Below are 23,423 nucleotides of genomic sequence, written 5' to 3' on the forward strand. Positions count from 1 at the left end.
CTGGCTCCCGCGGCTCCACCAGCGCTCGGAGCCGCGGGAGCCCTCTAGTAGTCTGCCTGGCAACACGTGACGCCACGCAAAAGCTGCCGCTGGGTTGGCTGGGCCCTCCTGGGAGGCGGGGAAGTTTCCGGCTCAAAGGGGGTTTTGGAAAGGGGGAGGGGGCAGATGGGCAAGAAGAAAACCTGAAGGGGCTTGTCTTTCCTTATACCGGGTCCCTCACCCTGCGACACCACCTCCCCACCAACCGATCCTTCACCTTAACCCCAAGTCCGCCACACCCTTCTGATCCCTCTCTTCCCCACGTTGCCCCTCCTCCCATAACACCTGGGGTCCCCAAGACCCTCTCTTCCCAACCCCCTCCCCCCACGCGGCGTCCAGTCATCACCACCCCCCATTCAGAAAGCCACAGGTCCCCTTGCCGGGAAGGGCGCCAGAGTCCGGGCACCCCTCCAGGGCCTTCCCGGCCTCCCCACCCGCCCCCGCTGTCCGCACGCGCGTCCGGTGCCCGCCGCGCCCGCTCCGGGAATCGTCCCGAGGAGCCGTCAGGGCGCGGTCCCAGGAGGGGCAGCGGCCAGTCCGGGGTCCCAGGTGGCCGGGTCCCCAAGCCAGGGCTTGTGCTCGCTTCCGGGGACGGGCACCGGAGTCCCCGAGCCTCAGTGCCCGCCCTGCAGGCGCAGGGATCTCCTCCCCCGGCAGCCGCCCTGCCTCCTCTGGGAAACCGGACCCTCCCCCGGGGCTCTGGTTTCCCGAAAACTACTGACTTGCAGATACTAAGAATGGTTTTCTAGACCCTGTCTTCTCCCCACCCCCACCCAGGAGTTCAGGCCCTCATCCTTCTCCTTTCCCCCAGCACCTAAGAATCCGCACTCCAGGTCCTCTCTGCCCTCGGACCCAGGAGTCCAGGCTCCCCGCCCCTCCTCCCTCGGACCCAGGTGTCCGAAGACATCCCCCTCCTCCCCAGGGACCTGGCGGTCAGCCATCTCTCCTTGTTGGGCTGTCCGTCGTTTGCCCGGTAGAACAGGCGGACCGCGGGGTGGCAGGGGAGGGTGGGAAGGCCACGGATGCCTCCCGGAGCCTCCTGGGAGTCACTGCACTTTTTAAAGAGTTCCCCTTGGAGGCCCACCTGTCCTCCCCAGGGCCCAGAGGGACACAGCTGCGGTCAGCGGAGCCGGAGGAGGTTTGCCGTTATGCCTGAGGCAAAGCCAGGTGGCTTTCAGCACCCCCTGTCTGAGTGGAGAGGGGTCCTCCTTTCCGAGCGGGGACTAGGGGTTCCTCTTCCCGTGATGTCGGGGAATGGGGCACCTCGTCTGTGTGGGGGAGGGGTTCCGCCCTTGGGAGGAATGGCGGTCCCACATCTGTGTTGGGCCGAGGGTCCCCTTCCCTGTGCTGTGAGGGGATTTCTCTGTAGGGAGGTAGGAGGCCCATCTCTGGGTGCAGGTGGAGTCTCTGATTGTGACCTTGAGCCCTTCTTCTGGGTGGGGATGGGTGTCCTGTGTGTGTCAGTGTGTGTGTGTGTGTGTGTAGACTGTGGAGTGTGCATGGCGATGGGGTCTCAGTCGAGCCACTTGTCTGAGAGTTGGGGGTTTTCTCTGGAGGGGATGGGGTTCTTGTGTGTGTGGAGATTAAGGGTTCCTGTCTGGTGAGGAGAGCTCTGTGTGAGGATGAGAACCCTTTCTATGGGAATCAGGGCTTCCCACGTAGGAATGAGGGGACCTTCCCAAAAGGGCAGAGAGCTTTACTTTAGTGTAGACGGGGGCGGGGGGGGGGGGCGTCCTTTGAAGAGGCCTGGGGGACTGGCGGCACTTGTATGAGGATGGGGGAATGAACAGACAAGAGAAGTCCCTAGGGAGGGCCCCTCTTCCTGGGGTGTCCAGACCACTGGACAGCCCAGGTCAACCGGGCTGTGGGGTGGGGGTCCTGTCCCTTATTGCAGCTGGGGCCCCAGTGGGCCAGGAACCAGCAGGCAGGGCAGGGCAGAGATGTTGTGGTCAGCATGAGGTGTCCAGTTTCCAGCCCTGGGGAAGATCTAATTTTACCCCCAGGACCCAAAAGGTTAGGGCCCTGTGGCCTGGACGGATGGGGCAGAGCCTGCTTGGGGCAAGCAGAAACCTGATCCCACAGACTCGGGATTAAAGATAGATTAAAGATAGATTTACGGTAATCTGTCTAAATGGGCTGGACTCCCTGGTGCCAGGGAGGAGGGAGAGACTCCTGGGCTCTGGGAGGGGTGGGGCTGAGCCATCGTTCTGAACACCTATCTCACAGCCGCCAAGAAGGCCCCCAAAGGCAAAGATGCGGCCAAACCAGCTCCCAAGGAAGCTGCTCCCCAGGAGGCTGCTCCCCAGGAGGCTGCTCCCCAGGAGGCTGCTCCCCAGGAAGCGCCCCCAGGGGAGGCTCCCCCAGAATCCCCCAAAGGTGAGATAGTGCCCAGTGGGCTCAGCAGAACCTGGACCCCATCCCCCAGGCTCCCCTGGCCCCTCTGTGCCCTCTCTGTCCTCCACATGGCCCCAGAGCTGACCCGCCCCTCCCCAGCCTCCCGAGGCTCCCCAGGGCCCCCAGGACGGAGCCCAGCCCCTCAGCCTGGCCTTCGAGCTCCCACCCAACACCCGGCTGGTGCATCACCCCCGCCAGTGTGGGATGCTCCACCCATCTTTACCCCTGTCCTCCCGCACAGCCCAGTGCGACACCATCCATCCAGCCCCCTCCCGTTCACAGGTGGGAAAGCGGGGGCCTGAAGGGGTGGGGGGCACCTGGCCAAGGTTGCACAGCTTCCCAGGTGACACGAGGTCATTCCCAGGTCAGGAAAAACCACTTCACGCCATGGCCTTTGGCTTCAGAGCAGAGGGTCCCTCCCTGGCTCTAAGTCCGGTCCCCAAAGTAGCCTATTGCCCCTCCCAGCTGCCCTAGACCCTAATCCTGTCTCCCAGCAGAAGTTCCCTCTGAGGAGCAGTCCCCAGTCACTGAAGAGCCCACTGGTGTTTTCCTGAAGAAGCCAGACTCTGTGTCTGTGGAGAAAGGTGAGGGGGGCCTGGGGGAAGGAGGGGTGGGGGTCTGGACCCCTGGGTCTGAGGGAGAAGGGGCCGGGGGCTCTCAGCTTCACCGTCCTCTGTAGAGTCCCCTGGTTCCTGTCTGACCACTCCCTCTCATCCCCCCACCCACTCCCTGCTGCCTCCTTCTCTCCCCACCCAGGAAAGGACGTGGTGATTGTGGCCAAGGTGAATGGGAAGGAGCTCCCGGGCAAACCAACCATTAAGTGGTTCAAGGGGAAATGGATGGAGCTGGGCATCAAGAGCGGGGCCCGGTTCTCCTTTAAGGAGACGCACGACTCCGCCAACAATGTGAGGACCCCGTGGGGCTCTAGGGTGGCGGGGGCAGGGCCGGCGGGGGTGCAGGCCTCGCCTTCCAGAAGGCCTGTGAACGTCTGAGGTGTAGCCATGGGACAGGATCTGCGGGGCTGGAGGTTGTGCTGGGCAGAAGGGGGAACACAGGTTAGGCGGGCTGCCCTCGGGCACGGTGTGTACACTCCCAGAAAAGTCTCAGGGGGTTGGGGGTCAGGGGCCTTGGCCCCCCAGGGTCAAGATTATCTCTCGGCACGGGAGAGACAGCTGCAGGGTGGGGGGAGGACTCGGAAGCAGAGCTGTGGAAGAGCTCGGGGGGTGTGGGGTGGCGCTGGAGGCGGTCACCTGCACCCACACTCCTGGCCCCGGCCCCCAGGTGTACAACTTGGAGCTGCACATTTCGAAGGTGGTGCAGGAGGACCGTGGTGACTACCGCCTGGAGGTCAAAGCCAAGGACACCTGCGACAGCTGTGGCTTCAACATCGATGTGGAGGGTATGCTGGTGGGGGTGGGGGCCACGGGTTGTGGGTCTGGGGCTCATGTAGGAGGAGAGCATACAGATATGGGGGTGAGGTGGGGTGTATATTCGGGGGCCAGGGTGCTCCACGTTGGGGAGGAAGTCTACATGCTGAGAGCCTGAGGGGCTGAAGGGTTCAGGCTCTCCAGGTGCATCTGCAAAGGCTCGGGAGATGAGCCATGTCAGTTCCGGGGTCACGACACACAGGCTCCAGAAAGAAGCTGCAAGGACCGGGGAAGGGAGGGAGCTCGGGGTTAGAGAGTAAGGGCCCGTGGGTTTAGGGTGAAGGTGTATGGGATTCATGGGAGGGTACACAGATTTGGGGGCACATGTATGGAGCCCTGAGGGTGTACGGATACTGGAAGGGGGCTATAGCCCAGGATGGGGGAGGGGCTTCAATCAGCAGGGCACAGAGAACGAGCTTGCCCGGGCCTGGGGAGAAGGGCGCACTGGCCCAGGCATGAGGGGCTCAGGGTGCACAGCGAGGGCGGTGCGTGGCAGGCAGGGGGTGTGTCCAGAAGCAGAGGGAGTCTGGGCCGCACTGAGAGGGTGTACTGGCCCCAGAGGTGGGAAGAGAGGCGGCCTGGGCCGGAGGGGCTCCTGGTCCTGGGTCAGGACTTGCCTGCAGCTCGCCTTCCTGTCCCCCATGGTCTCTCCCCAGTACCCCGACAGGACTCCTCTGGGCAGAGTCTGGAAGACTTCAAGCGTTCGTGAGTGGCCCTGGACCCTGGGGACATGGGGAGGGGCTACCTAGGGAGAAGGGAGGATGGGGGAAGGCAGGACGTGGGGACCCAGGGTGAGTCCGGGGGCACCTCAGCAGAGGCCACACCCCCTCTCAATGGCCACAGGGGTGAAGGGAAGCCCGAAGACGCGGGAGAGCTGGACTTCAGCGGCCTGTTGAGGAAGAGGTGAGCCCAACTCCCTGGCATAGAGAGGGGAGCTGGAGGCCCAAGGAGGAGAAGGTGGCGGGTGAGGCCCCACTGGCCCCGTTGCTTCCCACTGCGATCACAGGCTGCCTGCCCACCCCTCCACCACCTCCTCTACCCACCCACTGCCTGCCCACCCGGCCACCCAGCTGTCTGCCCACCAATTCCCCTACCCCCGCCCTTAACCCTTCCTTCTGATGCCCACTTTCCTGTCCACTCAGGCTCCAGTTCACCTACCCATCCGCTTGTTCACCCAGCCCAACATCTGCCCAGCCATTGGTCCACCCACCCACCAATCTCATCCATTCATCCAATCAGCTACCTGTTTCTCCATCGACTAATCCATCTCTCCACCCACCTGCCCACTTGCCCATCCATCTACCCACCTATCCATCCATCCACCCTCCACCTTCTCACCTGTCCTTCTGTCCGCCCACCAGGGCACTCAGCCACCTGGTTCTGAACAGGGAAGAGATGACTTCTGATGTGGGGGGGGGTCAGAAACATACCTCTGGGGCAATGTGGGGGACACACCAGAGAGGGGGAGACTGGAGGGAGGCCGGGAGGCAGGGGCCATGGTCCCGGAGGGAGAGCATGAGGGTAACAGGCCCCGGGACAGAAAGTGACGCGGGCAAGTCACATGGCAAGTGGGTGGAGAAGGCAGTGGGAGACCGCACGGGGGTGCTCTCCCCACCCTCAGGGAGGTGGTGGAGCAGGAGAAGAAGAAGAAGAAAGATGATGATGACCTGGGCATCCCGCCTGAGATCTGGGAGCTCCTGAAAGGGGCGAAAAAGAGCGAGTACGAGAAGATCGCCTTCCAGTATGGCATCACTGACCTCCGGGGCATGCTGAAGCGGCTCAAGAAGGCCAAGGTCGAGGTCAAGAAGAGTGAAGGTCAGTGAGGGTCTGAGGGAGATGGGCCCTGCACGTAGGAGCCCCAGCGTCGGGGGTGTCTGATGTGTGGACATTGGACCTGTCTTTTGGAGGCCCCCATGTAATATAGTCCTGTTCTCAAGGGCCTCCAAGTTCATAGGAAGCTTCTTCTTCTTCTTCTTCTTTTTTTAAAAGATTTTATTTATTTATTTTTAGAGAGAGAGGGGAAGGGAAAAAGAGAGAGAGGGAGAGAAACATCCATGTGTGGTTACCTCTCACATACCCCCTACTGGGGACCTGGCCTGCAAGCCAGGCATGTGCCCTGACTGGGAATCGAACTGGCAACCCTTTGGTTCACAGGCCGGTGCTCAGTCCACTGAGCCACACCAGCTAGGGCCATAGATGGCTTCTTGGCTTTGACCTTGGAGAGCCCGGGGTCTGGGGAAGGGGACTTGGCAGCTTGGGGGATGACTAGGGCAGGGAGAACCTCTGAGCTCCATCTGCCTGCATCCCTCCACCCCCAGCCTTCACAAAGAAGCTGGATCCAGCCTACCAAGTGGACAGAGGCAACAAGATCAAGCTGGTGGTAGAGATCAGTGACCCGGATCTTCCCCTCAAGTGGTTCAAGAATGGCCAGGAGATCAAACCAAGTAGCAAGTAAATGTGTGGGCCAGTCCCTGGGTAGGGGGGACCTGGGGCCCAGAGACAGCACCTAGAAAAAAGGCTGGTCACGCTTTTTTAAAAAATATTTTATTTATTTATTTATTTAATTTTTAGAGAGAGTGGAAGGGAAGGAGAGAGAAACATCAATGTGTAGTTACCTCTCACACGCCCCCTGCTGGGAACTTGGCCTGCAACCCAGGCATGTGCCCAGAGTGGGAATCCAGCCGGCACCCCTTTGGTTCACAGGCTGGCACTCAATCCACTGAGCCACACCAGCTAGGGCCCAATGGGTTCTTTTCTTTATTATTTTTTCCTTGGCTGTGTTTTCTCACATGAGCATTTCGGCTAAGAAACACAGTTATACTAGTTAAGGTGCAGTTGAGTTGCTGTAACAGTGCTGTGCCATTCTAGAGTACATTAAGTTAGAGAGGTGTATGTCTAGTTGGTGGAGGCAGGGGGGCCACCTCTTCTCTCAGAGACTTTTCTGAGACCCGGTGTCCTTATTTTTGGCGGCACCGTCTGCATGGTGGAAGCTGGGTCATAGGCACATCTGGGTCTGGCGGACGGGAAAGGGAGAAGGAGAGAAGTCCAGAGCAAGTCCTCAGAGTTGGAGATGACCTAGCAATCACGCACATCACACCCAGCTGTGGTCCATTGGCCCAAGCTCACTGCGCAGCCCTCCCAGTTGCAAAGGTGTCTGGGAAGTGTAGTTCTCTAGGGGGGCGGTTGTATGCCTCTGCTAAGTGGAAGGAGAGGCTAGGTGGGGGTGAAGTTAGCATTTTGTCTGTCGGTATTTAAACACTATAAGTTGGACCGTCTGTGCCCTCCTGCACAATTTGTCCTAGGGCGGGAGTGGCTTGCCCAAGAACTGGTGGACAGATCTACCCCAGGGCTAGCAGCTGCTCCATGCCCCACACTGAGGTGAGATTTTTGCACTAGGTACGTGTTTGAGAATGTTGGTAAGAAGCGAATTCTCACTATCAACAAGTGCACAATGGCGGATGATGCTGCGTATGAAGTTGCAGTTGCTGATGAGAAGTGTTTCACTGAGCTCTTTGTCAAAGGTGAGGCCGGGATTTGGGCTGAGCTCAAGGATCAGGGTCCTGAATGGGGTTCTGGAACTACTTGACCTCCTCTTCCCGCTGTGCCCACAGATCCTCCTGTCCTGATTGTGACACCCCTTGAGGACCAGCAGGTGTTTGTGGGTGACAGGGTGGAAATGGTAGTGGAGGTGTCAGAAGAAGGTGCCCAGGTCAAGTGGTAAGTGACCCTTCACCCCTGACTTCCACCCAGATGCCCACAGCTTCTCTGCGTCAGCCCCAACCTTCATGGTCTCTCTTGGAGCCTGGGGACCTTTACCCAGTTGTCCCCAGGAGACCTCAGCCTCTCTCCCTAAATGCTGACCTCCACCCTCTAGAAATTCCAGAAGAATGTCTACCAATCCCGTTCCCTTTTCCTGATCCCTGCTATTTCAGGTTTATTAAATCATTTATTCATCCATTTGACCACTCACCAGTCCTTTGGTCTATCAGTTCATCTGTCCATCTCGCCATCCCCCCATCCACTCATCCATCTGTTCATCTACCTATCCACTTCACTGATTCATCATCCACCTGTCTAACATATCCATTCGTCCACCATCCATCCATCCACCCACCCACCCATCTACCGATCCATTTGTGTATCCCCACATCAATTCACCCATCTGACAAATATTTATTGAGCATCTGTTGTGGGGTGGCATTCTTCTATGTGTTAAAGATGTAATGGGAAGAAAATAAGTCGGCATGTACCTGCCTTCGTGGAGCTTATAACCTGGTTAAGTTTCTGGAGTGTGTGGGTGTGAGCGGCGGAGACAGGTATTAGTCATCACATGAGTAAGTGTAAAAGTTCCGTTTTGATGAGGGCTTCAGAGGAGCTGTAATGGATTCAGTAATCACTTTTTAGTAGGAAAAAGGAACTCGGGAAGTCCGGGAAGGCTTCCTGGAAGAGGTGACAATTGAGCTGAGGTTGGAGTGATGAGGAGGTAGAAGTGAAGTAGGAAGGAAGGAGTGTCCCAGGCAGGGGGAGCACCATTTCCAGAGGTCACAATATTTGACATTTTTCTGTGACCCTGGGACATCTCCTGTGTTCTGTTATGTCCCCATGACCTCTTTTTGTGTCCCCGGACCTTCAACCGGGACCGTGAGGCATCTCCTGGTGGTTTGTGACCTCCTCCTCTTTTTCTCCCTGGGACTCCCACCTGTGACCCATTCATTCCAGATGCCTCTGTCAAGCTTAATCTCTTCCCCCTCCTGTGACCTCCCTTTGGACTCCTGAGCCCCACTGAGGACGGTCTCTCTTGCCCCTGACTCGCCCTCTGACCTCCAGACCCAGGGCTGTGCAGGCCCCTCACCTCCCCCTCTACACCCCCTCCGCCCAGGATAAAAGATGGTGTGGAGATGACGAAGGAAGATTCCTACAAGGCGCGGTACCGCTTCAAGAAAGACGGGAAGCGTCACTTGCTCATCTTCACCGAAGTGACCTTGGAGGATGCGGGTCGCTTCCAGGTCATGACCAACGGTGGCCAGTGCGAGGCCGATCTCATCGTGGAAGGTATGGAGCCTCCTGTAGGGCAGGGGCCACTGGGCACAAGCCTCTCTTCGAGGCTCCAAGTTGCTCAGGCCCCAGATTTCGGAATTGTCCCTGACGCCTCTCTTTGCCTCACACCCTGCATGCAATCCACCAGCATGTCCTCAGGGGAGATCCTGGCTCCGCCCCGGTCTCCGTCTGCGCCTGCGCGGGCCGCCGCTTCTCACTAGTCGCTCAGATTCCTCGCCGGGCCCACATCTACACACACACACACACACACACACACACACACACACACACACACGCCAGCCAAAGTGGTCCGTGTAAAAGGCATGTCAGCCCTGGCCAGGTGGCTCCATTGGTTGGAGCGTCGCCGCATTCAACAAAAAGGTCGGGGGGTGCCCGGTCGGGGCACATGCCTAGGTTCCGGGCTCAATCCCTGGTCTAGGTGTATGTGGGAAGCAACTGATTGATGTCTGTTTCTCTCTCTTTCTCCCTTTCTCTCGCTCTAAGAAAATCCATAAACATATGCTTGGGCAAGTAGTTAAAAAAATGTAAGTCCGATGGTGAACACTGAACACATCCTGTAGTCTAGGTGACGGTATTGTTCCCAAGTGCACTTCCTGGTTCTCTAAGTCGTCACCGTCAGGGGAAGCTGAGTGCAGGGTCCGCGGGACTCTCTGCATTATTTTCGCAAACTTCTGTGAGTCTAAAATCCTTTTTTAAAAAAAAAATTTATTTATTTATTTATTTTTAGAGAGGGGAACGGAGGGAGAAAGAGAGGGAGAGAAAAATCGATGTGTGGTTGCCTCTCACGCGCCCCCTACTGGGGACCTGGCCCTCAACTCAGGCATGTGCTCTGGCTGGAAATCCAACTGGCCTGTCTTTCGTTCCCAGGCAGGTGCTCAATCCACTGAGCCACACCAGCCAGGGCTATAACTCTTTAAATATGCAAAAAAATCAAGTCATTTATAAGCTAAATAAATTATATCATATGCATATGTAGCCATATATTATTTTATTTTTTAACCATGTAAATGCATTGTTTTATTTATTTTTTAAAAGATTGTATTCAGCCCTGGCTGGCATAGCTCAGTGGATTGAGCTCGGGCTGCGAACCAAAGCATCGCAGGTTTGATTCCCAGTCAGGGCACATGCCTGGGTTGCAGGCCATGGCCCCCAGCAACCTCTCTCTCTCTTTCTCCCTCCCTTCTCTCTCTAAAAAATAAATAAATAAAATCTTTTTAAAAAAAGATTGTATTCATTTTTAGGGAGGGGGGAAAGGAAGGAGAAAGAGAGAGAGAGAAACATCAATGCGTGGTTGCCTCTTGCACGCCCCCTACTGGGGATCTGGCCTGCAACCCAAGCCTGTGCCCTGACTGGGAATTGAACCAGTGACCTTTTTGTTTGCAGGACAATGCCCACCCCACTGACCAACACCAGTCAGGGTAGCATTGTTTTATTTAAAAAATAAAAAAATAATTAAAAAATGTTAGTCAGATCCCAGCTGTCCTCCCACCACCCTGCGAGGCTCTGCCTCGCTGAGATTCAACAGGAAGTCTTCTCCAGGACCCACACACCCCAGGCTGTGGCACTGTCTGCCCCACCCTGCTCCTGCTGCGGCTCTCTAGTCTGTCTGCACTGGCCTGCTTGCTGTTTCCATGCCAATAAGCCTGCTTTGCTCCACAGGGCCTTTGCACATGCTGTTCCCTCTACCTGGGGGATTCCTGCATCCTCCCATGGACTCAGGCTGTGTCACTGCCCCTTGTTGTATGTTTACGTGCTTCCCCGCTCACTGCCTGTCTCCCAGCTAGAACCTGAGCTTCACGAGAGCAGTGGTTTCTGTGTTGTTCATGGCTGTTTCCTCAGTACCTGGAACAGTCCTTGCCACATAGTGGGTGCTTGCAAATATTTGTGGACTGACCAGAGTTGCAATGTCCCCATCTCTTTCTTTCCTCATCCAGAGAAACAGCTGGAGGTCCTGCAGGACATCGCGGACCTGACAGTGAAGGCCTCAGATCAGGCTGTGTTCAAATGTGAGGTGTCTGATGAGAAGGTGACGGGCAAGTGGTACAAGAATGGGGTCGAGGTGCGGCCCGGCAAGAGGATCACCATTTCCCACGTGGGCAGGTTCGAAGCAGACTGTGCGGTGGCTAGGGGGTGGGGTGTGTGTATCAGCTAGCTCTAGCTGCATAATGACCATCCCTGGACTTAGTGGTTTCAAAGAAGAAGGATGTATTGGGTCGATCTGTGGGCCGGCAGGAGGATGGCTGATCTTGGATGGCCTGTGTCACATCTCTGTGGTCAGCTGGGTGTTAGCTCTGCTCAGCTTCCTGTGCTCTTCAGGACCTCAGCGGGGGGATGGGCTGCCTCTTTGCTGGTCCCTGTGATGCCTCATCTCCTAGCAGGGCTAGTCCTGGCATCATCATGTGGCAGAAGCAGGTTCTGAAGGAGAGTAAGGGAACTGGGCTGGGAATATGTCCCACCATATTCTCTTGGGCAAAGGAAGTAAAGGCTTCAGGGTCTCCTGTGAAGAGCAATGGATAGAAAAAGGGGAAAACTTGTGGCCATATTTGCAAACAGTCTACTACTGTGGATGGAGGGGTGTCTACCTAAGGAAACATGGGCCTGGGGACTGGCTGGTACATATAGCTCAGTGGTTTGGGCATCGTCCCACACACCAAAAGGTTGCTGGTTTGATTCCCAGTCACTGGTGTGCAAGAGATACATCCGTCAGTCAGTTGCCTCTCACATGCCACCTACTGGAGACCCAGCCCGCAACCCAGGCACGTGCCCTGACTGGGAATTGAACCAATGACCCCTTGGTTTGCAGGCCAGCGCTCAATCTCCTGAGCCACACCAGCCAGGGCTCAGGGAGTTTTTTAAGTGCTTTACAACCCTGGGGTGCATTGTTATCATTACCTGTATTTTATAGATGAAAAGTGAGGCACCGAGAGGTTAAGTAACTTGCCCAAGGTCACACAGCTAGTAAGGGGCCAAGCTGAGGTTTAAATACAGCATTCCAAAGGCCAGGATGAAAAGGGTGGGCGTGAGCCTGTAAAGTGCATTGAGGAGGAGGAGGATGTTTTTCTGTGGTGGTCCCCAGGGTGATCTGGCCTGACATGTGCCCTGTGCCCCCCACCCCTTAGGATCCACAAGCTGGTGATCAATGACGTCCGGCCCGAGGACGAGGGGGACTACACGTTCGTGCCCGATGGCTACGCCCTGTCTCTCTCGGCCAAGCTCAACTTCCTGGGTGAGGAGCTCCCTTTCCCCCAGGGCCCCCTTTGGGGTTAAGTTTCTCGGACTGCACCCTGGAGCGGGGGCTGGGTGGGGAACAGCAGGCGTCTGCCAATCACAGGGACAGTCAGATAGAAAATGGGGGAGACCGCTGTGTGTGCTACAGCGTGACCATGTGGGGGCGTGTGGGACAGTCACAGCTCTGAACCCACCTCAGCATCCCAGGTGCCAGGGTGACACCAGACCCTCCTCTCTGTCTTGGGTGTGAAGGTGGGGTACGGGGCCCGCTGACTTTAGACCTAACTGTCCAGTCTTCTGTGTTCCCCAGAAATCAAGGTGGAGTACGTCCCCAAGCAAGGTAAGGACTGGGGCTGCTTTTGTAACTGAGGCCCAGACTCCTGGGTCTAAGAGGGAGGGGCTGGGGGCCTGGACCCCTGGGTCTGAGGGGAGAGGGGCTCTTGGGTTTTCATGGCTGTTGGAACCTGGCTTCTCAGGAGATCCTGCGGAGGAGGGGTTGGGACAGTCCCACTGTCTACTTCCAAGTTCCCCACAATCCCGTCTCTGCCACTAGAGCCACCAAAGATCCACCTGGACTGCTCAGGGAAGACCTCAGACAACTCGATTGTGGTCGTGGCTGGGAACAAGCTGAGGCTGGACGTGGCCATCTCAGGGGAGCCCCCTCCTGTGGCCACCTGGCTGAAGGGGGATGAGGTAGGGCGGGCTTCCCCTGGGCGCTGTCTGTCTCTCCCAGCTCTGCTGGGCAACTTGAGGCAAGTTGCTTTCCCTCTCTGAGCTGCAGTTTCAATGTAAAATGAGAATTATGATTCCTTCCTCAGGGGGTTGTTTGGAAGATTGGAGATTACGTTTGTCCACCCCATGGCACTGCCCCAGCACATGGTGGGTGCTGTGTCCATCTGTCTGTCCATGCATCCTCCACTCATCCCTCCATCTTCCCATTCATCAGTCAACTGATTAATTCATGCATCCATCCACTTATCCAGGATTTAATCAATTTGTCCATCTGTTATTCATCAGCCAACCCAGTTATCCATCCATCTGTGCATCCGTCCATCCATCCATCCATCCATCCATCCATCCAACAAATATTTTGACCTTGCATGTTCCAGGCCCTGGGACAGTTCAGTTTTTCTTCTCTCTGGGCTGCAGTTTCCTCTTCTGTAAAAGCGACAGACTCAGTGCTCATTCATTCCCTCACTCGGCAGACACCCCCTGAGCCCACCTCTGTGCTGGGCTCCGTGCATAGGCACTGAGGTCATAGGCCTTCTGGGAGGGAGGCAGACAGGGGCCCAGATGGTCACGTCCAGGGTGATTGGTGTGAGACAGAGGGAGGTACCAGAAGCTGTGGGAATTCAGAGGATGGGGCCACCATTGCCCATTGAGAGCATCCAGGAGGGCTTCCTGGAAGAGGTGACTTTTGGGCAGGTCCTAAAGGATGAGTAACAGGAAAAGGAGATAGAGAGCGGGGTGCAGGTGCTGTGTGGGACGAGCCAGGGTGGTGTTTGGAGGGCGAGGAGGGCTGTGGGGGTTGGTGAGGCCATGCAGGTCCAGCAGGTCCTCTTGTGCAGGTCCTTGGCCTTGAGCATGGTGTGGCCGTGGGCAGGCATGGGGGTGGGGGCATTGAGCGCTGGGGAGGGGCGGAGGCAGTGCACGGCCATTTGGTGGCTGTGTCCAGGTGTTCTCGGCCAAAGAGGGCAGGACCCGCGTCGAGGAGCGCGTGGACCTCAGCAGCTTCGTGATCGAGAGCGCCGAGCGGGCAGACGAGGGCCGCTACACCATCAAGGTCACCAACCCTGCTGGCGAGGACGTGGCCTCCATCTACGTGCGGGTTGTGGGTGAGCAGCGGGAGCCGAAGGCGCTGAGCTTGGGGGTGGTTCCTCTGGGCCGTGAGGGGCCCCTGACTCCCCTGCCTCCCACCCAGATGTCCCAGACCCCCCGGAGGCTGTGCGTGTCACCTCGGTTGGAGAGGATTGGGCTACCCTCGTGTGGGAGCCCCCCAAGTATGATGGGGGGCAGCCAGTCACCGGTGAGTGCCTGCGTACCAGAGTTCCCCTGACCTCCGACCTCCCGTCCCCTCTGATTTCTCTTTGACCTCCGAGAGTCCTTTGCCTCCTCCAACGTGCGCCCTGACACCTGGTTTCCAGCTTTGACATTTCACAACCCCTTTGGTCTTTGCGTTATTCTTTACTCTCTAATGATGTAGGAATCCTCACTTGGGTCAATGGCCTGGGATTTTCTATGACCCTTGACTCCCTGATTCATGACTTATGATCCTGCTTGATCACTGACCCCATGACCAGTGACCTCTGACTGCTGGTGACCTTGAGGTCAACCCAGGATTCATGGCCTCAGGCTTCTCTGGGTGGTGTGGCCTTTTAACGTGACCCTCACTGACCCCTACTGACCTGCGACCCCCCAAGGCCTCTTCATGACCGCCCACTCCTCTCTGCTTGTCGGGGGGTCCAGGGTACCTCCTGGAGCGGAAGAAGAAGGGCTCTCACCGCTGGATGAAGCTGAACTTCGAGGTCTTCACCGAGACGACCTACGAGTCCACCAAGATGATCGAGGGTGTCCTCTACGAGATGCGGGTGTTCGCCGTCAACGCCATCGGGGTGTCCCAGCCCAGCCTCAACACCAAGCCCTTCATGCCCATTGGTGACGCCCCTCTGCCCCTGTGCTGCACCCCTCTCTGCCTCTGACCCGTGCCCTGTCTGTCATTCCATCATTGCTCTCTGACCCTGCACCCTGGCCTTTGACCCCACGGAAACTGCTGACTTCTGTCACCTCTCATCCAGCAGCCCAGCACATGGACCCCTCAGCCTCACCCACCCACCAACCTCTCCCCGACCCAGTACACCCGCGGCTGGCCACTATGGCTTTACACTCCATGCCGTGGCCTGTGTATCTCACTGACCTCTTGCCTAGCAGACTAACACCTATCTCTGTCCTCGGAGACCTCCCTGCCCCTTGCTGTCTTATTTTAATGACCCTTGATGACATGTCCTTGCTCAATGACCTCTGGCTCACCATAATGATCCCTCTCTGACCAGTGACTCCAACTCTGACCCCTGACCTTCCCTGCTGACCTCTGAATCCTCATGTACTCCCATCTCCCCTTTCCCTGGGTCCTCACAGCACCCACGAGTGAACCCCGGCACCTGACAGTGGAGGATGTGACAGATACTACCACCACCCTCAAGTGGAGGCCCCCAGACCGGATCGGGGCCGGCGGCATCGATGGGTACATGGTGGAGTACTGCCTGGAGGACTGTGAGTGGCCCCATCAGGCCAGGCGGGGGGCAGTGGCTCACACAGACCCAAGTGGGTGTCTGGTCCCGGGGACCCAAAGTAGGACAATGTAGGGGCCTATCTGGGAGGCAGCCAGCTGCCCTGGCGGGACTGTATTTACCCAAATCCCTGGGACAGGGATGGGCCCAGTGAGGCCCACACTGCCCAGCTTGCCCTCTGTCCCTCCTTCTTTCCGTCCTCCCCCTTCCTCCCTTTTCTCTTCCCCCACACCCATCCCCCAAACAGCTGTGCCTTTTTATCCATCTGTCTGTCTTTCCATCCAAACATTTATCTACTAGTTATATTCCTTCTTCATCTCTTCTATTCATTTATTCATCATCCATCCATCTTTCCCTCCTTTTTCCCTTCCCTTTTTTCCCTTTTATTTCTCTCTCCCTCCCTTCCTTCTGTCCCTCTCTCCTTCCTTCTTTTCTTCTACTTTCCCACCTAGTCATCCATCCAAACCATCTCTCTATGTGTCCAAAAATTCTTTGGATCATCCAGCTAGCCATCTCTCCTGTAACATTTTTATACATAAATCTCTCTTCATGGCCATCTTTCTATCCTTCCCTTCCTTCCTTCTTTCCACCCATTTGTTTACCTGTCAGCCATCCATCCATCTATTGTCTATGCATCCATCCATCCACTCACCCATCCATCCACTCACCTGTGCCTCTACCCACTCCCACTCCGTACATCCAACTCTCCATCCTCCACTGAACGAACATGCATTGCTGCAACTGTGAGAACATCACCAACATGGTCATCTCACTGGGAGGAGAGACAAGATCATCTTTTTTGTTATTGTTCACTTTGTATTGGAGTGACATTGGTTAGTACAATTTTATAGGTTTAGCCCTAGCCAGGTAGCTCAGTTGGTTAAGCATTGTCCTGATATGCCAAGGTTGTGGGTTTGATCCCCGGTCAGGGCACATACAAGAACCAACCAATGAGTGCATCAATAAATGGAACAGCAAACTGATGATTCTTTCTGTCTGCCTCTCTCTCTCCCTGAAATCGATCAATACATTTAAAAATGTTGAAATTTTATAGGCTCAACTGTATAATTCTATAACACATCATTTGTATATTGTATTGTGTTCACCACCCCAAGTCTTCTTCCATCACCGGACAAAATCATCTTGACTCCATACCCCAGGTCTCACCATCAGACAGATGTAAGTTCCAGTCCTGCCCCTGCACTTTCTAGTGGTGTGACCTCGGGCAGGTTTCTGTGCCTCAGTTTCTTCATCTAAAGATGGTGGACAGTTCCCGCCTTAACGGGGTACCACAACAACTGTGTTTGGTAATGTGTGTACACGATGGATGGTGGGGCTCTAGTCGTGTCTTCCCCTTCTCTTCCCAGTGCTCTTCACTCTACTTCCGCCCTGGTGACCCCTCCCCGATCTGTATCATCGCCACCCCCAAATTTCAGACCCTCCTCATGTTAGACTTCGCCCTGGTTCTTGTTGGTCTGACCCATGCCAGTCCACCCAGGCCTGACGATGAGCCCAAATGGGAGGGGTCCTATCACAGAGGCAGTTCCTTGCCTTCTCTGAGCCTCGGTTTCCTCGTCTCTGCAATGGGTATAATGTAGAGTGGAGGTGGAAATAAGGAGCTACCAGTGTCCCAGCTGTCCACCCTGGTCACAAGTGCTGAATAGACATCAGCGGCTGCTAGTTCAAGGCATGGGGAGGAAGAGCAGGAGGGGCCCAAGGGAAGGTGTGGAAGAAAGGTCCCCGGCACGGCTCCTCTCTCGTAGCCGAGGACTGGATCCCAGCGAACACGGACCCCATTGACCGCTGTGGCTTCACCGTCAAGAATCTGCCCACAGGAGCAAGAATCATCTTCCGGGTCGTTGGGGTCAACATTGCAGGGCGCAGCCAGCCAGCCACTCTTGCTCAGCCAGTCACCATCAGGGAGATTGTCGGTGAGCGAATGACCCCTGACCCCTGGCCCCATTCTCCCAAAGACCAGGGTGTAGTCGTCTGGCCAGCCCTTTCCCTGCCATCATTGGGGTCTTGGTGCAGGCTCCTGCCCGCCAGAGTCTGTGTGTGGTGGATGCCATAAACAGATTTAAACAGACTGCAGAAGTCCTTTGGAGGAAAAGTGATGGCATGGCCACTCTCTCAAGGGGAGAGTGCCCCGACCCCTGCCTGGACAGGCTTTTATTGCCTTCCAATCACATTACATCAAAGAAGGTTCTCGTTCATCGTCCTTAGGCTTACTTTAAGTGATTACTTCTTACAAATGACAAAAAAAGTTGTAAATGCAAGGAAACGATAAAAATGACTGATCTGGTTACATTCCGCCCTTGGGACAGCTTAGCGCAGACTTAGGAAATTGTTTCAGAGATATACACTAAACATCTGCCGTCTTAGCTCAGCGTGAGGGAGTTTTAGCAAAAGCAAGTCTCACAGTAGCCTAGGCACAATGCAGGCCTGATTTCCCACGGGAAAGCTGATCCGCACACCTGGCTCCTGTGTGCGGCCTCACATTTGATCCGTTTCCCAGATCAGTGCTGGGCTACATTTGCCATTGCCATGCTGATCGGTTTCCTGTAGGGTCTCCCCCAGCAACCTCATTGCCATGGTCTCAAGTGTCCCCCAGCCCAGCACTGAGCTCTCTTTGTATCTGTGTCCTCAGAGCAACCCAAGATCCGACTCCCCCGCCATCTCCGCCAGACTTACATCCGCAAAGTGGGGGAGCCCATCAACCTCCTTATCCCTTTCCAGGTGCGTGGGAGGGAGTCAGGGTCGGGGGTCGGGGGTCAGGGGTCAGCCCGCACCTGAGAGCGCCCAGCTGACTTCTGCTGCTTGCTGCCCTGCGCAGGGCAAGCCGCGGCCCCAGGTGGTGTGGACGAAGGGCGGGGCGCCGGTGGACTCCTCCCGCGTCAACGTGCGCACCAGCGACATCGACACCGTGTTCTTCGTGCGCCAGGCAGCCCGCTCCGACTCGGGCGAGTACGAGCTGAACGTGCAGATTGAGAACATGAAGGACACGGCCACCATCCGCATCCAGGTCGTGGGTGCGTGGCTGAGAAGGGGCTGGGGGAGACGGAGGAGATGGCTGTGGAGGAGCGGGGGTGGGAGGGGAGGCGAGATGAGGATGCCCCAGGAGTGGGGAGTGGAGAGATTGACATGGGGGAGGGCTCGGGTGCAATGGCACGAAAGAAAAGGCGAGGCTATGGGAAGGGGGAGGAAGGTGGAAGACATATCCGAGTCCTGGAGAGGGGGGAAGGTGGGGGACATGTAGGGACTCTCGGGCTGGTGTGCAGCAACCCCTCCCGCTCTTTCCAGAAAAGGCAGGGCCGCCGTTGGACGTGACCGTGAAGGAGGTGTGGGGCAGCAATGCGCTGGTGGAGTGGCAGCCCCCCAAAGACGATGGGAACAGTGAGATCACGGGGTATTTCATCCAGAAAGCCGACAAGAAAACCATGGTGAGAGACCAGAGGGTCCGGGGCCGGTGGGGCGAGCCATGGGGGTTGTGGGTTGGGGCGGTGTGAAGGCTGGTGCTTCTCAGAGCAGGCGCTGCTGCTGTCCTTTCCCAGCTGGGGAAACGGAGGCGCTGAGAGTCTGGGAGAATGGGCCCCGGATGGGAGTGCAGGCTTTTGGCTGAGCCCCGGTGCATGATGGGTTTTCTTTTGTGTGTGTGTGTTTCCCTGAAATTCCCCTAACAAAACCAAGCATGACCTTTAAGGTGGCATCTAGTACATTCGCAGTGTTGTGCAACCACCACCTCTGTCCAGTCCCAAGACATTTTTTTCTTTTTTAAATAAAAGATCTTATTTATTTTCTTTTTAGAGAGATGGGAAGGGAGGGAGAAAGAGAAGGAGAGAATCATCAATGTGTGGTTGCTTCTCACGTGCCCCCTACTGGGGACCTGGCTCACAACCCAGGCATGTGCCCTGACTGGGAATCTAACTGTTGACCCTATGGTTTGCAGGCCAGTGCTCAATACATTGAGCCACACCAGCCAGGGAGTCCTAAGACATTTTCATCACTGAAAAGGAAACACTGTCCATTGAGTGGTCACCCCTCCATCCTCTCCCATCCAGCCTCTGGTACCCTCCAATCTGCTTCCTGTCTCTACGGATTGGCCCATGCTGGCCCCTTCCTATGATGAAATCACACAGTGGGTGGCTCTTTGTGTCTGGCTTCTTTCACGCAGTCTCGTGTTTCCTAGGTGTCAGTGGTACATTGTAGCAGTGGTCAGTGTTCCATCCCTTTTCATAGCTAAGTAATATTCCGCAGCCTGGATGCTGCCACATTTTGCTTCTCCACTTATCCAGTGTTGGGCATGTGGGTGATTCCCATTTCCCAGCCACTGCGAACAGGGCTGCTGCGAAGGGTGGGTTTTCTTAGCCCCGCCCACACTTGGCTGTGCTTGCCTGACCCTGGCCCTTCCTGTGTCTGTGTCCCTGACTTTCCCTGCCCCGCCCGGCCTTCACGCTAGGAGTGGTTCAACGTCTATGAACACAACCGTCAAACCCACTGCACCGTGCCCGACCTCATCATGGGCAACGAGTACTACTTCCGAGTTTTCAGCGAGAACATCTGTGGGCTCAGCGACTCCCCCGGCGTCTCCAAGAACACAGCTCGGATCCCCAAGGCGGGTATGGCCACACCCCTCTGCGAGGTCCAGTCCCTGCCCTTCAGCTGGGGTTTGACTGGAAGTCCTCTGCACCCCCCACCCCTGGACTCAAAGTTAATGGCACCTGGTGACAGAGGAGAGGTGTTTGGGGGACAATCAGGATCAGTCTCCTCACAGGTTCACCTCCCCTCCCCCAGGTATCACCTACAAACCTCTTGATTACAAGGAACACGACTTCCGCACGCCTCCCAAGTTCCTGACGCCGCTGCCGGACCGGGTGGTCGTGGCTGGTTATGCTGCTGCTCTCAACTGTGCGGTCAGAGGCTTCCCGCAGGTGTGTGCGTGTGTGCCTGCGTGCGTGCGTGTGACCCTGGAGGGGACATTCAGCATCATGGAGCCCCCACCCCTTTCCATCACACCCCCTTTTCCTTTCTGACTCACCTCTTCTCAGTTCATGAAATTTGCTCCATTTTAACTGGCTGGTCATATTCACCTGCCACCAGTTTCTCTAAATAAAGTTTTATTGGAATGTGGCCTTACACACTTGTGTGTTATCCATGGCCACAGAGACCACAGGGCCACAGAGCCTGAACTGCCAACTACCTGGGCCTTTATACACAAAGCTCGCCACGTTCTGGCCGGACTTCTAAGTTTTTAGCTTTGGCCCTGTAGGCGCACCGTGGGTTTACAAGTTCTCCTCCTCCATCTTCACCTGTCTGCTTCCTTCACTAACTCCACTCATTTATTCACCTCCCGATCCACTTGCCTGGTTCATTCATTCACTGCATTTGCTTATTTATGTCATTCATTCACTCAGTTTTTTACTTTTTAATCCTTACCTGAGGATTTGTATATAGATTTTAGAGAGAGTAAGGGGAGAGGGGTGGGGGGGGGGAGAGAGAGAGAAAGAGGGAGAGAGAAACATCAATTGGTTACCTCTCACATGTAGGCTTAAACCTGCAACCTAGGTGTGTACCCTGGCCGGGAATCAAACCTGCAACCTTCTTGGTGTATGGGACGATACTCCCACCACCTGAGCCACCTAGCCAGGACTTGTTCCTTCTTTCAGTACATATTTTCAAAGGCTTTGTATGTGCTGGTGAATTGGATAAGACGTTCCCATATGCTGGGGGAGACAGCATCAATTCAATATCACATGAGTGGCTACAAAATTGTAAAGGGTGATAAGTGTGCCGGAGAAGTATGGCAGCCATGAGTGTGAAACAGCCTTGAGGCAGGGGAGTGACGAGTGAGCTGAGACCTGAGACAGGCAGATGCTCACTGGTGAAAAGGGTAGGAAGAGCAGTCTTGGAAGCGGGAGCAGCCAGAGCCAAGGCCCTGAAGTGGGGGCCTGTCTGGCCTGTTGGAGGCTCAGCCAGGAGGCCAGTGTGGCTGGGGCAGAGGCAAGCGAGGCTACGCAGCAAAGGGCCGAGCCGTGCTGGGCCCTGCGGGACGCATGGGGAGTGAGCTCTTCCTCTTACAGAAGAGGAGACCGAGGGTCGGAAAAAGGATGAGGCCAAGGTCATCCTGCCAAAACGAGGAGGTGGCCCAGGCAGAATGAGAATCCAGATTCTCCTCCCAAGGCCCATCGTGCCGTCACCCAGGGGACCCTCTCTCAGTGGGCCTCCTCTCCTGCTCCCCTCAACAGCCCAAGGTGGTCTGGATGAAGAACAAGATGGAAATCCGAGAAGATCCCAAGTTCCTGATGACCAATTTCCAGGGGATCCTGACGCTGAACATCCGCCGCCCGACCCCCTTCGATACCGGGACGTACACCTGCCGGGCTGTCAACGAGCTGGGGGAGGCACTGGCGGAGTGCAAGCTGGAGGTCCGAGGTGAGCGGCGGCCACGCACGCATGCGCTGTACAGAGCTAACCAGCGTCGGGCCTGCGGGGAGGACTCAGGGTAACAATAGGCTGCAGCGAGGGCTGCACAGGGTGTCGGAGGGGCCATGGTGGAGGGAGCACCTGTCCAGGCTTGGGTAGTCATCTGAAGATTTCTAAAGTTGTTGAAGGACACAGGAGGGCGTGAGGAGAGCTTGGCAAATGACTGTTGAGGTCTCCAGTGGGGAGGCGCGTGGACACAGTGTGGAAACAAACGGTAGTGGCAGAGGACCTGGGGCTGCGGGAGCCCAGAAACCTGCCTCCCCCCTGCACAGCCTGTCCCCCACGCTCTGTCCCTCCCTGCTGCACTCCACCCCATCCCCTGGCACTGAAATTCATCCTCTTCCTTCTGAAGTCCCATCTGGCCAGCCTCCCTGCCTCCCTCCCTCCCTCTCTCCTATCCAGCCCACACAGGGCCCTAGAAGACTCTTCTCTCCAGGGCTGACGTGCCCTGCATGGGCTTCCCAGCAGCCCTGGAGCCCCTCAGCCCGGTGTCAGTGTCCTGCGTCCTGCAGCATCCCCTCTCCCTGCCCCTCTCTGGCCTCATGGACCCTCATCTTCCTCCACACTGTTCCAGCTGCACCAAGCTCCCGGCAGTTGGACAAACTGATCAGCTTCCTCCAGGCCTCTGCCTACCAGGAAAACACTTCCTCACCTCCCCCTCCTTGGCCTTGCGTCCTCCAGTCAAGGTTCTGTGGGGTGGCTGCTAACCAAGTCCTGTAGAGGTGGCTTCCAGAGTCCCTCCCCGACTGTGATTTCCCCTGGCCCTGATGACAGCCCAGCAGACAGAAGTGGCCTTAGATCCTTAACAAGGGCTCAGAGACCTCCACGCCTTCTGTGTCATTCCTCCAGGCTGACCCAGTTTCTCAAGTTCTGTCCCCTCTATCAACTCTTGAGTCAGCTCCGAAATATCCCCACTCGAGGATTCCAGTGACAGCCCGTGTCACCAGCAGCTGCTCAGAAATCCCTGATCAAAATGTCCCAGTTTGGGGTTCAAAGCTACAGCAATCAATCACGGGGCACGATGGGGTGGCAAGCAGGGCGGTGAAGGGGAAACTTGCGCCCCCTGCTGGCCAATGGAATCCAGCAGGCAAAAGGGCCTGGCAGGGGCACTGGCGCTGCGGCAGCCAGGTGCCCGCAGCCCCCTGAGTCACCCTTGTCTCATTTCGCCTACAGCGCCCCAGTGACATGCTCTCCGACCCACCCAGATCATTGGCCACTGAGTCCTGCTTCAACCTCCCTGAACAGTGTTTCCCTTTGAGGAGCTATCACTGAGAAAATAAGAGTCTTGTCTGGAAACGCACATGTCTGTCCTTGTTGAGTCTTAGCTCTGCCTGCCTCCTCCTGTAGGGGCTAAGCACCTGGGGGTGGGTAGTGGGGACAACCAGGCTGGAGTGGCCACCACCGGAAGGCAACAGGCCACGTGGAGGCCGCCATCTTGGAACAGCTACTTTAGCGAGGCCACTGCGTTGCCATGGCAACACCACCGCGTCCGTGCACCCCAGGCTGCCTG

At 56.5% G+C, this 23,423-nt stretch overlaps 1 protein-coding gene across 1 annotated transcript; it reads left to right on the forward strand.

Moving 5' to 3' along the window:
• The first annotated feature begins 1,019 nt into the window (after nt 1-1,019).
• Nucleotides 1,020-23,209, forward strand: MYBPC2 (myosin binding protein C2). The gene is made up of 28 exons (XM_036012606.1): nt 1,020-1,206; nt 2,266-2,415; nt 2,931-3,017; nt 3,190-3,338; nt 3,715-3,832; nt 4,517-4,565; nt 4,704-4,763; nt 5,482-5,675; nt 6,179-6,311; nt 7,257-7,381; nt 7,472-7,577; nt 8,740-8,912; nt 10,853-11,018; nt 12,038-12,144; nt 12,457-12,486; nt 12,700-12,839; nt 13,822-13,981; nt 14,068-14,172; nt 14,613-14,801; nt 15,282-15,416; nt 17,197-17,364; nt 18,081-18,169; nt 18,267-18,462; nt 18,734-18,873; nt 19,890-20,049; nt 20,225-20,361; nt 21,676-21,862; nt 23,087-23,209. The coding sequence occupies exons 1-28, from the start codon at nt 1,062-1,064 to the stop codon at nt 23,095-23,097; spliced, it is 3,609 nt and encodes a 1,202-aa protein (XP_035868499.1). The 5' UTR covers nt 1,020-1,061; the 3' UTR covers nt 23,098-23,209.
• The last annotated feature ends 214 nt before the right edge of the window (nt 23,210-23,423 follow it).

Source organism: Phyllostomus discolor, chromosome 12, assembly GCF_004126475.2.
Source record: "Phyllostomus discolor isolate MPI-MPIP mPhyDis1 chromosome 12, mPhyDis1.pri.v3, whole genome shotgun sequence".
NCBI lineage: Eukaryota > Metazoa > Chordata > Mammalia > Chiroptera > Phyllostomidae > Phyllostomus > Phyllostomus discolor.